Here is a 15,745-nt window from a genome sequence, read left to right as displayed (position 1 = left end):
CTTAACACTCGAGAAGTCAAAGCGATTATTTTGACTTTTACCAAATTTTTAACTAGTAACCTTGATACTATTTGATAGAGTCTTGTACTCTTTTCTTTCATTTATCAGCCATTGTGCTCTTGGATTTTATAGTTCTTAGAAAAATTTCATTGCCGAAACGACTCGCAAATTAAACATAATACGACCATAAAATGATATAAAAAAAACGCAATCACAACGGTACAATTAAATTATTTAAATCAATGTCAAAATATGTCATTGACTTTATTTCGGATTTGTAATTGTCTGAAAAAAATAAGAAGGTCGCAAAGCTCAAGTCCTTTCTATCGACTTTTCTAGCAATTGTATATATACATACACGACAGCCGCGCTCTTTTAACATTCTTGTAATTTTTAACAGTAACAGGAACTGCAACATCTAATGCCCAATCGTCAACCCTTTTCGAATATTCGAAGCTGATTTTAACAAACAAGCTAGGGTCAACATCTTTCCAGGAACAGTATTTTGGCCTTTGATCTTTTCTCGCAGAAATTTACCTGAATGCGAATAAAATGCTGCATACGAGAACTAAGTATATGGGAAAAAACGATTGGTGCAAAGTGTACAAAGTGGATGACTAAAAGAATTGTCTAACATCTTCTAGAAATTTATAACAAATGCGACAGAAAATAATGTAAAATAAAAAGTTAATCTTTCTGTAGCAAATGCTTCACGTAAAAACTATATATTATTCGTCTTTTCATTATTTAATATTATATTGACGAAAATAAGCCTTGTTAAAAAAAATTTGTGTTAAAATTCTGTTATTTTTTACATCCTTCATGAGCAGAATTTGCTAAAAAATTTTTAATATTCAATATTAAATAATTTCTATATAATGTCTTGATTTTCAAGCAATTTCCATTTTTACATTCCTAATATATCGTTCGTTTGCTACAACGACTTAACTCAAAAATTGTCATTTTTTAATTGTTTGCTAGAAAAAGAAAAACGGAAACCTAAAGAAGAAGAAGGAGAAAACATTTTCCTCTAATCAGTTATTACATCAAAATGATGAATTGCATTTCAAAATTAATATCACAAAATTTTAATAATTGAAAACATTGAAATTTAATTTCTGAAAAACTTTGTCTTTTGAGTTATATCGTTGTAACAAATGAGCGCTATATTTAATAAAAATCAGTTAATTTAATTTAATAAAAATAATGTCACAAATCGATCGATCAAAAAAAAAAAAGAAATATATATGTATATACACACACACACACACGCATATATATATATATATATATATATATATATATATATGCAGCTTACTTTCAAGTCGTCAAGCCTCACCGGACATTTATTATAAAATCTGTTTCTTAATTTGCCTGCTATATGGAAATCACAGGGATGCAAATGTGAATCGACAGCAATATTATTTTTACTACATTAGTTTGCACGATTAGGAGATGGGCGATTTTTGTTGATGGCCACTTCTAATGATTGAACAAATACATTATTTTGTTACATAAAATTTATTTAACTTGATATCTTCCATTGATAACCGGTATAATTTGATTTCATTCAATAACACCTCGCTATATTAATGAGTTTGACAATTTACTTGAGAAAAATTAAAGTCTGAGAGCATTTTACATATTTCTCAGAGAATGTCCGATTTGGCTTATCAACGCTATATATATAATAGCATTTTAGTCGTTTCCGTAACTTCCTTACAAATAGCACAATTTTCTCCATTTTTCTCTTTATCTAATTAATATATTTCTCAACTAACTTGTTCATTGCTATCTATCGTCTTTCGTTTTTACGTTTTATTTTTTAATCAAAAAATCACTTTTGCGTATTGCGACCGTTCGTACAAGAAAATATATGATTTCTGTGAGGAGAGTTTTCGTCTTTTTAAGATTTAACCGTAAAGTTCGTCCATGTACAAAGGGTTCGAGCTGTTTCGCATTCGCTTCGCTGATGAAAATCCGAATGATCGTTTTAAATGCACTAGCAATTTTGCTAGCGGGCTGCCACTCGATTCATACTTATTCATTTCAGCTTTACCCTGCGTTGTTGCTCCCTAAGAGTCCATTGCATCAACAGTGTTGCAGCTTTGGTTAACTAATCCATTTCGTTTTTCGATATATACTAAACAAGGTCCATGTTTGCATGCAACAGTATAAATAAAAAAAAATGTAGGTATTTACAAATTTGCGTCGTAAGATATGCAGACGTGTACTACAATAGATAGTTTAGATTAAAAAGTGATGATGTTATGTGAGCGATTTAAACAAAAGGGTAGAAAAATTGACAAAACTAGAATGTAAAATACATTATACTTATATATTTTTCTGAGTCAATTTGAAAATATCCTGAAATATGTGTCAATGAAAATATACTTCTTAAAAATTTACAATTTTTAAGAATTTGCAATTTTAACGGCGCGATTCTTCTATGTTAAATAATAGCCAATATAGGAGAGATATAGACAAATACAGATTTTCGGAGGATTTAGTTAACCACGCTTAACACACTAATTGCTGCAACCAAACGCGTAAAAAAAGCTTAACATTGATTACGCTCAATACATGGGCAATCGATAAAAGTCGTATAAAATTGTTTCAAATGCACGTGCAATCGCATGACTACTCGTGTATAAATAATATGAGAATCGCCGTCTAACTACAAGTATAAGATAAGAAACAAGTTGTGAGCAGCAAATACATGTGTAATTACGAAATATATATTACATATAGAATATATATAATATATATTTCATGATTTTACCATAAACACACACACACACACACACACGCACACACACACATGCATGCGCGCACGCACATTCACACGTAGGCACGCACGCGTATGTAAATGAAACAAACACACAGAGGAGCGCAACGGCAGCTAAATGATCGAACACTTTTGGTAGTTGTTGTTCCTTCTCCATCTTTCCCTTCCTCTCCCCCGCTTTCTTCCCTTTTTCTTTTCCCTTTCTCATTTTCTTGTTTTTTTTCTGCCTCTTGCATTCTATCTTCTTTGCGCGTACACACATACATAAACACATGCACGCGCACCGCACAACACACATACTGTATACCATTTCGTATATATTACACGCTTTTTTTTCTTTTTCACATGTCATTATCGGTTCATTGCGCACGTAAGAATTGAGAAAAATATATATACATAAAAACACGTCGTGGCGCAACGGCGATAGTAGAAGTAATAATTATAGTTTAATAGTAATAGTAATAGCGTAGACATGGTAGATTAGAAATTAAAGTATCGATTGCTAAATATATTCGAATCTCGTATAATTTTCGCTTCCTTTCTTATTTGGGGCACGATTCATTCTTTATCCTTTTCATTTGCGTTTCTCTTATAGCTACTCGTTAAGAGAATCAAGGTTATAGAGAAGGAAAAATAGGAGCACTGCCAAGATGGGAGTCACAGCGATAAGTGTAGTCAATAAGTATCGCTGGAAGGCGACATGAGTCACTATTTAAACCCAAAAATCTCTCGAAACGTGTCCTACAGTAAAAGAAACACAGTTATACAAGAAATTGTGTTCCGTATCTCGACGCGGTCTTTCAATTATATCTTGCTTCGCTTTTGCTCTTTTTTTGTACACAATACTACTACATAATATTTTTTACATTTAGTTAGATCACTTTTCAATCACTATCATACATAAGAACTTGCAAAAGATGTACCCCGTACCATAAGCCGCGAAATGTTCTCAGTTAGAAAAATTTCGTCGCTGTCATTTTCGTACTTGGCGTCGGTGTTATCGTTATCGTCACCGTCATTGTCAGCATCATTATTCGCATTAGTATCGTTGACATCATCGTCCTGGTTGTAGAATAGGGCATTTAGAAAGAATACCGAAAAGTGAAAGGAGGAACGGTAACGGTTGTCATCTCGCAAAGTCTTGTCCTTAAATCGGTTCGCATTAGCATACTGGTGATTACTACGATAGATGTGCTGGTGATGGTGATGGTAACGGTGATGATAGCGATGGTGATATTGGTGATGACGATGATGGCAATAGTTGCGGTTATAGTGGCGGTGAGAATTGTGACAAGTGATAGCAGAGTGGTCCATGGCAGGGGATCACTTGTCGGAACTCGGGCACTCCCCAGGCTGCTTCATTATCGTGTAATCCAATCGGTATTGGGCTGAAATTAAAAGGATTTCGTGTTCTTTGTGACGACAATACGTGAATCGAATGTGTGATTACAGGTGAAACCACTCAGTATTCATTCAAGTGCTGGTCACATGTTTGTATATGTAATTATAAAACAATAAAATTCTACAGAAAAATATAAACATACTAAAAATCGTGAAACAACAATTATGAACATATTAAATTTGTCTAATTTACATAAGATATTATTCCAAATCAATCGTTTTTTTCTTTTTTTTTTTTCTTTCTTTAAAATGCGAATTTGTATGAATAATTTTATCAACGTAACGCGTCATCTCTCTTCTCAATTCTTTCCCCAATATTAAATATCTTCACTTAAATGAGATTTCATTTCTATCAAAAAATTAGATAAAATTCGTTTAAAAACTATAGTTTTATTTTATGCGTCAACTTAAATCAAAGTAAATTTACTAAATCAACGGAAGCGCGCGTCCTTTCTTCACCTTGTGGTAACGCAACGCTTGAATTGTATTAAGAGGACGTACCTTTCTTCGTAATGTCTTCCATCGTCTGATCCTTGCAGTCTATCGCGAGGTGACTGTTACTGCCGCAATTATAGCAGGAGATCTTTGTCTGTGGTATCACCGCCGCCGCGTACGTTACCACCGGCGTAGGTGGCATGTATGATGCTTGTACTGGCGCCGCGGCAGCCGCGTTCGGCGGCGGTGGCGGCGGCGGAGTGCTACCGGACGCGGGATGACCTGTGTATGGATACATAATCTCGCCGTTCGGTTGATACGCTGGCTGGTAGGCTGACCGTGCGGACGGTCCGTGTAAGAAGTTGGAGTAGATACCGCTGCTAGGCCGCAGCGCAGCTGGGAAGTGGCCGTGCGGCAGATACGTGAGCTGCGGCGAGTGTGTCGGCGGCGCCGGAAAGGAGACACAGTGCGATAGACTTGGCGGTCCACCGTTCCCGTTACCGGCCCCGTTCAGTATTCCCTGACTCTTTTGTCGCATCGTGCGCGTCTGCGAGCTGTTCTTCCTGATGAGTTGCCTGCTCTCCGGTGGCACTGATGATTGCATTGACGACTGCTGAGGTGCTGATGACACGACATGCGGCGGCGCCGTCGCTGTCGCCGTCGAGTGCACCGGCGGCGCGGAACTCATGTGATCAGTAACAGACGGTGCAACGTTGTTATCACCGCCACCGCTGCTACTGACCCACGGTGCAGCCGGTGGCGTCTCGGGGGGCGATCTACTTCCTGTGCTATCGGAGCTACTACTTTGCGAACAATGCCGGCTGCTCTCGGAGTCGAGTCGCAACGCTTGTAGTTGTCCAAGGCAATAGACGTGCTGAGCGTTACATCTGAAAATATCATTATACACATGATAGTTGCTCGCGTTTTTTTTTTTATTTTTTTTTTTTATTAAATATTAAATGTCAAATATTATTTTCCAATCGAGCCCACATATTAAATGGCTGGTTAAAATTCAATAGTCAAAAATGTTTTTGGCTTAACTTTCAAAAACGCTTGTCACAATCACAAAAAGTATTAATTTTTTTTGTTTTAGGATAAACGTAGGTTACTTAACGTTTTGACTTTTAATATTTTTAACATAAAAAAAAGAATTAATTAAAATATTGAATATTGTCTAAAACATTGGAAAAAAAACAAACTCATACATTTATACATACCTTGAATATCGATTTTGCATTCCAGCTACTGGTACAGTAAGACAAGCATAGCATGGTGAATTCTGAGCTGTATACATTTGTGGTGGCGCAGGATACATTTGTATTTGCGTGGGATCTATCGACGGCATGCCAGGATAACGTCGAACGTTTGGGGTAGTCATGTGATTGTGGTAATGGTGCATCGTTGGATGTTGTTCCTGTAATGGCATCGACTTCCCGCTTGTACTACTGCTTGAATCACCCAACCCCTCTATACCTGATGCCTGTAAGACAAAACAAATAATCTGTCTTAAGAAATATCAATTTACAAGTACAGATTAGATTTTGTGGAAGTCTCTGTAACTTTATTCTAATATTTTTTTAAATAAAAAAATATAGAGCTTGTTTTTCTCACAATAAAGATATTGTGATATTCTTAAACATCATGTTTTTGTACAATACGAATCAAAATATAACATAACATTTTCTTATTCCTATTGTGTGTTTGTAAAGCTTAAATATTCATTATTTTAATATATATTTATATTCGTAAATACGTTATTCATTAAATCAACATTTACAGTAAAAGAGAAAACGCGCGCAAACGCATAATTTATATAATGCTGTATAAATTATCAGTCGCCGCTTATAATTTTGAAAGTTATGGCGAGATTTTTAAGCTAAGAAAAAATTGATTTGAATTAGACAACGAATTCTTCAAGTGTTTATTATATAGGTAATGTTATGTGCAATGTGTTATATAAATTCTATATAAACGTTACCTCATTTTCAATCGATTCGCTGAGCGAATGTGAGGTACTGCTTACGCTGTCCAGCTTCTTATCCGTCGAAGTCGACTGATTTAAGCCATTGCTGGTTTGACTTTTGACTATACTCCTCAACTGCCCCACCGCATTCGGTGTCAAACCGATGTCCCTTAAATCTTCGTCACTCATTCTTCTGATCTATAGTCCGCGCGCACATAAATAATTCAGTTTCGAACGTGTACGTGTACAGTCTGCACAAGCATTCTCAGACGATTGCTGTTCAGACGAATGCGTGTGTGATTTTACTTACCTCATCGCGAGAGAAGTTCTGCAGATTACCCTTAAAATTCGGCATCTCCTTACCCAAAGTCTCTCGAAGGGAATCGCCAGAATTGGATGACCTAAGTCGTGGCGGTGGTGGTGGTTGCTTCGATTGGGTTGCCGAGATCAGAGTGGAGGACGATGGAGTCGACGATGTCATGTCGATGTTATGTCGGGAGAAGCCCGATGAATTCGTGTTAGACAGAGGAACAGACCGCGATGATGGGAGTAATGACGGCGATTGACTAGGAAGACTTCTGCTTGCACCGGGCGTTGGTAGAGGCGGTAAAGAGTTGTTATTGCTGCTGTTATTACTAGTGTTCGAAACGATGGAGCTGCTTGTTTGACTATTTGAAACGCTCGACGATGTGAGACTGGTCGAAGTGGATTGGATAGATTGCGAGGACGAGGCGCGCGAGTTAGCATTAGTCCTGCCACGGCCCATCGGCGAATTACTGCGACTAGGAGATCGTGACTGGGATGGCGAAGATTGCCGACTGACTAAGGGGGAAGCGGGATAAGCTAACACGTCGCTGGTGTGATACATCAACTGGTTTCCCATCATAACCTGACTTGTCCAAGGGGGCATATGGTTCATGGATGGGAAACCGAGGTGAACGTATTGCGTAGTACCGCCAGATCCCATAGGCATTTGCTCTGGACCAGGCAAGCATAGTCCTGGTGGAGGTATCGTGAGACCAGGTGGTACTCCGGTGACCATAGCATTATTCCTCATTCCCATTTCTCCTAAACATAATAACATTGATATATTGTAACAATTTCTCATTTAGATAATGCACATAAATATATGTAAATCGATCATAACAAACACTACATTAATATTATTATATTAAAAATCGGAAAAAGTTCACAAATTTCACAAATAAAACATAAAATTGTAATATAATGAGAATCACATATAAAAATAATATTTCGTAGTAAGGAATATATAATGAATATAAAAGTCATTAAAATGACTTCTGATTGGGAAAAAGTTACAACTATTCAATCATTGCAACATACATCTGCAAATAGATTTTCCAATGGAAAACATAGTGATTTATTAAAAATAAAATATAAAAAAATTTTTAGATAAAACATGAATAGTTTTGCACTATTTGTAACGTGTAAACAAACTATCATATTATTGATGCCATAGTTATAATGCTTTTTGAATTTTACTGAGCGCATTGTATTCGACTAAACAAATTTGATTTGTAAGTTAAACAAGAGATAAAAATAAAAATAAACACAATTAAAAACAATTATAAACAAAAAATAACCAATTATACTTCTGTTTTTCTAGAAAAACAAAATATTGATATCCTTGAACACGGTTTCACTATGCGCGATACGTTTTAAGTTATATTATGTCATAACTGTAATTTGTCAAAACATTTCGTTTTTCCGTATCCATAAATATTTCGAAAGTATGCAACGCAACGTACCATGATAAGATTGCATTGGCGGTGGCGGCATTAAGCAGCTACTCGGTATCTCAGGCTCCATTAATTTTTCGTTCGTACTCATGCACGGTGTACAGCTCTGCATAAATTTAAACTGTATGTACATTATACAATCAAACAATTTCCAGCTATTGAAATTAATCGTATTACCATATTACTATACAAATTAATATACAGTTGATTACAGTTACAAAATGTTATAAAAATGTGTTACTAAAATTATTAAATTTATTATAAATTAATCTAAAGTAACATGCATTGCGCATACTTATTTTTATATCTGACGAAAAAGCTTTTTTTCTATTTCAATCAATAATTCAAGTGAATATATATATATTTATATATATATATATATATTAAAATTGCAATAATTATTTTCTAAGGATTTTGAAAATAACAAGTAATAATTTAGTAGAAACAAGAAAATTCAATAAATAAAAAAATAAATATCAATTTTCATAAAAATGTTGACTCTTTACTACTTTTATCTTTAACCCTTCGTGGTCACATTGAGAGCAAAATTACCTCAACATATATTTAACCGATTTCCGTATTAACAATTTTTGGTTCTTTAAAGTTAAAAAAATTACCAAACATACTTAAAATATTGTAAAACATAGAAATAGAACAGTAGCTTTGTAAAGATTTTAATTTTAACATATTAAAAAAATCGCGAAAAAATTTTTGAAAAATAAGTTTTACTAAAAAAAAATGATAACTTTTTTAATTAATTCTTTTTGGTAAAAATTTATAGCTAAACTCTACAGATATGACACTTTTAGAAGAAAAAGTTGCAACTTGGTTACACTAATGTCAGAATAACACTGCAATGCAAAAATACTGTTACGCGGCAAACGCTGCTACACGCACATTAACGCGCGCTGAGAGTAATACCTGACTAGTCTAGGCGCAAAAAGAATTGAACTTTACTTCACAGGTAGATGGGACAGATCAAGTCCCATTTAAAGATAAGAATTTGGAGATATAGAACCTCAAACTTTTTTAGGGTTCAATGGATCCTACGTGACCAGAAAGAGTAAAAAAAAATAAAAAAGAAATATAATGTATTACTTGTGTCGGTTTGAAAGAAGAGTTTATCTTTGAAAGATTCAGACGAGCTTCTTCTTCCTGCAGCTTGATGAATATGTTGCCGAATACGCTCTTCTGTTCGTATGTAAAGGCCGGATGATTCAGTGCCATCGTATACAACAGCAGCAACTCTTCCAGAGGTTGGTCGTCCACGTTAAAGAGATTGGTCCCATTTAACAGATTGGTGATGTCCTGATGGTCGAGATTCGACAGATTCTTGTACAGGATCACCGCACAGGCGTAATTGCACGAGTGCAACAGTGCCATGTAGAGAGCCAGTTTTCTCCGCGTGCGTTTATCTGTCACGCTGGAAGTCGTCAACTCGGCCAGCTCCGAGGCGCTGTTTGCATGGTGTTCCGTGTCACGTAGGTCATTGTAGTCTCGCTTGCCGATATCCTCGACGCATGTGCCGAGGTATCGTACTTCAAACGGCAAGCACATGTTCAGCAATGTGCACATTACATCGATACGTTTATAACTGAACAGACAAAAAATAGTGTCAAAAATTAATGTCAAACAATCAACTGAAAAAATCATTAAAGCATCATTATAGCATAATTTTTATGCTAATTTGAAATCACTGCAGTATTAAAATCCTAAATTACTCATACAGACTTTCTGTTCTGTCCCACTACAGTTTTTCTTTCAAATAAAATCATTGTTATCATAAATTTTGAAGAATAGACAATTGATGAATTTCATTTTATATTATGTTATCAATTATTTTTTCATATTATAAGTATAATATATAATGCAATCAGTATGCATAAATGACAAGTGATACGTTTTAACTTTAGCTAGCAGTTAGTAATGAAGCATTAATAGTTAATTTAGTAATTTAAATTTTTTAGAAATTAAAAGATAAAACTTGAGAAGAATAAAAAAGATAGTATATACATAATATCTTAATTTTCTATCATTTTAATGAACAGCTGCGATTATCATTTCAATAGGAATTTTGTATTTATTATGATGTATATTTTTATTACTACGATACAACTGTATCGCATTAACGTATAGGCATTTATTCCTGACAGTATTTACAATTAATATTTATATATCAAATTAAACGCAGATTAATTGTTTTCGTATAAGTATATATTGTAAGATAATAAGTAATTTTGAAATTTCCAAAGTATGCAATTGCAGATAATTTTGATAGATATAAACAATTAAATATAATTAAAATACGTATACACATTTAGTTATTTAGTATCTTCAATATTAAGAATAACTTGTGTTGAGAACCATTAGAGACTGCAGTCTATTATATACGTAATGATTTCGCTTTTTATTTGATATTGACTAGTGTAATTTGATATGCTAGTATTTTATATTAAGAATTATGTTGACAAAGTATATAAAGAAGATTACAAAATAGGCAAATGATATAAAGGTAATATAGCAAGGTAAAGCAGCAATAAAAAATAATAAGTAATTTTTCAACCGAACCGAAAGTCGCTTCGTACAAGGAACATAGAACTACGAGACGACAAAGGACACGGGAGAGCTTGCGTCCAATTCAACGTCGGCGGTCGGATCAAGAAGCACCAGAGAGTGGATGAGCACAACGGCAGGAAGTAACGTAACGTATACAATAAAATACAACGTATTTAAATTCCCAATGATATCGCGGACATTGGCAACGAAGATTTCGTCGTTCGTCGCGACGACGAACGACGAATGCGCAAGAGTCTCGCAAGAAGCGGGTGCAAAAACGAAAGATAATTTTGATATGCGATTATTTGCGAAAAACCGGGAGGATCGAGGCGAGGCGAGACGGCGCGGTGGATCGCGTCCAGGCGAGCAAGGGTAAGTGAGAGATACACGCCGAGAGTGATCGAGACCTCGGGGGACCTACCGTGCACCGTGCACACTCCGCGAGCATCATCGAACTGATCGAGCTCCGACACGACGCGCGCTCGATAGTCGACGGTTACGCAAAATTACTCCTGAAATATCTCGAAATATGCGCGCGTGAACGGGATTGCGCGGTGTCGACGCTTCCATATTACCTGGACAGATTCCCAAACCATGATACCACGTTCTCCTTACACACCATTGCCAGACAACATTGATACCACTTGGGTGGGAGGAAAGTGTGGAGCAACGGAGCGGACAACCAGCGGGCAGACTCTCTCTCTCTCTCTCTCTCTCTCTCTCCCTTCCTCTCGCTTTCTCTCCCTCTATCTCTGTCCGTCTCTCTCTCCCTCTCTTCCTCCGGCTCGCTCACTTTCCTTCTTTGTCGCTCTCGTTCTCGTTCTTCTCGGGGGCACCTCGCACACTCGGGTTGACAATCAGATCCTCGTGAACGAGAACCGTTTCACAGCAATCACAGCCGCGCGCAATGGTCCGATCCGATGGTGAGCGATGGGTACCGTGGATGCACGAGATGCACAGTGGCGGCAGCGATGAGCGACGGCGGTGGCACGACAGCCGTAGCACACGCCGTTAAGCTTCCACATTCGCCGTGGCAGAGCGAAGGGGATATTGGATACCACCGCCTGAGAGTCGTGAGACAACGATCCGATGTCCAATCGGAGCTGGCTGGCGACGAAAGTCGAGTCGACGAGCGCGATCGCAGGGCCGCGCGTGCTATCCGTGCGTGGCGCGGGTACGGCACGACGACGACAACGACGACGACGACGACGACGACGACGAGGAGGAGCAGGAGCCTCTCTCGCGGGCGAGCAGGCAGGCAGGCAGGCAGGCGCGTGAACGGCCGCGCGCGCTCCGGGTGTCCCCCTAACTTCTTCGGATATTTCCGCGAAACGAACAACACGATCGGTACGATATGGAATATATGTATATTCACCGTCGTTCGCCCGTACTCTCTCACTGCGATTACTCGCGAATTCGCTCTCTTTCTCTCCCTCCCTCCCTCCCTCTCACTCTTATTCTCGCCCCTCTCTCATTCTCTGTCTCTTTTTCTCGCGCGCGCACGAGATGCCGCTACGAAGAAGCCTACGAATGTATCGGACAGTCGTGAGTCGACGCGAGATCCGTTCACATGCTCGCGTTAAGAAAAGTATCGAGTGCGAGTACTACTCGCCGCGCGCTTCGCAGCATTCGATGTGCGCGCAAAGCGACGTTCTCATGTCGCGAATTATGGGCGCGGCTAGGAAATTACCAGAACTGCACCACACAGCACGCGGCGTTCCTAGTAATTTCCAATGCAATCTGTCTCTTTCTAACATAACAAAAACGCGCCGCAACCATATATATATATATATATATATATACACGTATTTTAATCTGATGTGACAGTTTTCAAATTTAATAAACACATCTTTCATTTTGCTTAAACACACACACATAAATATGTATATGTATATATTATCTACCAGAGTTAGGAAAGTTTTGCTTTATAAATAAAAGTAACTCGCGTTATATTATAACCATTACACTCGCGCGGTACTATATTGTACTACCATAATTATTAAAAAAACTAATGAGTTACAATTTCTGTTACTTTTTCATCAAAATTTGGTGACTTTTTTCAGAGTTGAAGAAGCTAATAATTTTTTTTTTAACTTAAACTTTTATCTTTTTATAACTATCCGCGGCCCTATCCAATCCAGCTGCTTTTTTTAGAATGCAATCCAATAATTATATCTACGTCGCTATTGATCATCAGTTCGCAATACTTAATTTAATTATAATTATAATATTAAGTTTATATGGTTATAATTATTATTAAGAGGTTAGGCCACATTGGAAAAAATGATTTTTTTATTTCAAGTATATGATAATTTATAGTCTTAAAAATTAAGTCCTAATAGTTTAAATGAAAAATTCATATTTTTTAAATAAGTTTAATTGAAGTCAGTTTAGTGATCGATCAAGCCCGTACATACGTCTACATGAGCGCCTGCAGTATATTCGAGCGATTCGGAGCGCTCAATGATGACATTTCCCGTTAAAAACACACGAAAATTAATTATGCAGAAAACATAGAAAAAAAAGAAAAGGAATCAAACATTTCAGAGTAAATTAAGGTATATTTGGTATATATTTGATAATTTTATTTCAACATGAAATATCGTAAAGCAATAACAATTTAAATCAATTTTTATCTTGATCGGAAATACCGTGTACATACACGTATAATACATTTTCAAAATCGGCGTTGCACGCATCCACCGACGAGATACTATCTCGTTGATGACGCATCACAGACACATATATGTTTATCCGATTAATTACTTGAAACTTGCACCGAATCTTCTATTTATTATATATGTATACATGCAATATAATCTAAAGAATTAATTAAGTATTACCTACTGCATACATACGAATTTTGCGATATATTTTTTGCGAAAACTTTTTTTATTTTACATTTTTATAAAAAATTTAATTGTTTGCTATAAACACACGCACGAGATCTTTTTTTTCAAATGTTCATCATTCTAACAAAATTAATATTTTAAAATATAGTATGTACTTTTTTAGTAATTATAAATATTATAGAAAGTAAATATTTTTAGTTTTTTGTTCTAAGGTCAAACTGCGCGAGTTGCGACAGATGGCAACGCGGATTTTACAATTGCACGTACCCAAGGAGAAATAATCGATCTATAGAATCTATAATAGAATCGTCGATTCGACTATAAAGTATATTATACTCGCATCGATGTCTATTATTGTAAATATCAAATCGACGTATCGTCTAATTAGTAATACAGATGAGATTATAATAAACCTGTTTCTCCTTGTTAAGGACCTTCTGTGTAATATATATATATATGACTTCAACGTCGCCATTTTGTTTTCAAAAAGAAAAAATATACATGATTTTACTTTTAAAAAAGAATTATATAATAAAAGTTTTAAAATAATTTTTTTATTATTTTCAAAATTTAATTTCATTGTTTTATCAAAAAAATTTCCAAACTCATTTATAAATGTATACCTATGATTTTTTATGGCTGTCAAGATGATTTATAACTCCTTATGCACAAATACATCACTCACTTAATCTTTTAAAGAAATAATTCGCTTATGCACGTTTCATACCTATTAATATTGTACGTACATTTTACACATGTGTGCCAAGTAGGTAACAATATATGAAAATAACAATTATATTTGTTACTGCAATGATCAAAAAGCTGAGTTACCGTTACAAATTAACAAGAAAAAACAATGTTGTTGTTCATTCGTTACTGAAAAAAAATAATTGAAACAGTAACGATATGTTATACACATATAAGTGTCATATAAGTGATGCGTTTCTTTCCTGTATTTTACATACACGTGTAAAATACACACATATTTTTATATATATTTATATAAATAATAAATAATTTATATAAATATACCATCCAGTATATATATCCGCATTCACAAGAAGATTTCAACATATCCGATTCATCAATTTAATCTCTCATAAATTAAAATAATTGAGTTGTGTTGTTAAAGTAGAAAAAAAATACGAAACGTTTTTTCGAAAAAATTTACTTGCTAAATGTACGCCAGACGGCATTAATATTCTCACGTGCATATATATAAATGACATGATAATACTGCTATGTTTATTTAAAACTGTATTTCCATAGTTATCGCTTATTTTGCCCAATCATCCGTGAGGATACAGAGATTCCAGAATAGGTATATGGAACGTTTGCCAACACAGATTCAATAACGTATAAAATCTTGTTTATAAATTACCCAGTAAAAAAGTCTATATACAATTAAATATAAATGTATATATAATTATATATGGAATAGGAGAAAAGTCCGGCCGTTAGCTTAATTATATCGTAATATTACTGATGATATCAACTGCAGTGGCTATATAAAAATTTTCCAATGTACCGCCAATCAGAAAATTTTGTATTAAATTAGGCCAATTGGGCTATCAGATCTCTCTCAAAATGTTCATATAGAAAAATTAAAAAGATATATTCAATTTTTTTAATAAAAAATAAAGTTTGAGGAAAATGAGAAAAAAATTACCTGTAGTTTCAATAAATCAAATGAGGGCTACGAGCCTGAACTGGGTGTTTAATGCTCACAATAATATTACATCGAGTGATTACAACAACCAACAGACGTTTCGACCTATATTAGGCCATTTTCAATGTTAAAATCTTCTTATTGTATAATTAAGTCGGTGAATATGAGAGAACAAAAATTAACGCTTATTAAATACCATCTAGAAAATATATTCTTTTAAAAAAGTTTTTCGTGTTTTTTAAATATTTTACTAGGTTGTATATTTGAAACAAATAAATTTTATTTTCTTTAAATATTCGTGCGTGAATAACAGAAAACAGA

General features: G+C 35.3%; 1 protein-coding gene across 1 annotated transcript in view; it reads right to left on the bottom strand.

Annotated features, from left to right (window-relative positions):
* Positions 1–3,000: 3,000 nt before the first annotated feature.
* Positions 3,001–15,745, bottom strand: part of LOC105457725 — a 22,476-nt gene continuing 9,731 nt past the window's right edge. Inside the window, exons 10-17 of the mRNA XM_011702562.1 lie at positions 11,479–11,786; positions 9,446–9,941; positions 8,357–8,468; positions 6,898–7,655; positions 6,603–6,785; positions 5,842–6,104; positions 4,691–5,511; positions 3,001–4,176 (exon numbers count right to left, since the gene is read on the bottom strand). Coding sequence (XP_011700864.1) covers positions 4,112–4,176; positions 4,691–5,511; positions 5,842–6,104; positions 6,603–6,785; positions 6,898–7,655; positions 8,357–8,468; positions 9,446–9,941; positions 11,479–11,786 — 3,006 coding nt within the window. The 3' untranslated portion in view covers positions 3,001–4,111. The remainder of the gene's footprint in view (positions 4,177–4,690; positions 5,512–5,841; positions 6,105–6,602; positions 6,786–6,897; positions 7,656–8,356; positions 8,469–9,445; positions 9,942–11,478; positions 11,787–15,745) is intronic.

The sequence above is a fragment of the Wasmannia auropunctata genome, unplaced genomic scaffold (genome assembly GCF_000956235.1).
Source record: "Wasmannia auropunctata unplaced genomic scaffold, wasmannia.A_1.0 LD335158.1, whole genome shotgun sequence".
Classification (NCBI taxonomy): domain Eukaryota; kingdom Metazoa; phylum Arthropoda; class Insecta; order Hymenoptera; family Formicidae; genus Wasmannia; species Wasmannia auropunctata.
The sequence above is the reverse complement of the archived record's forward strand: the minus strand, read 5'-3'. Positions and strand labels throughout refer to the sequence as shown.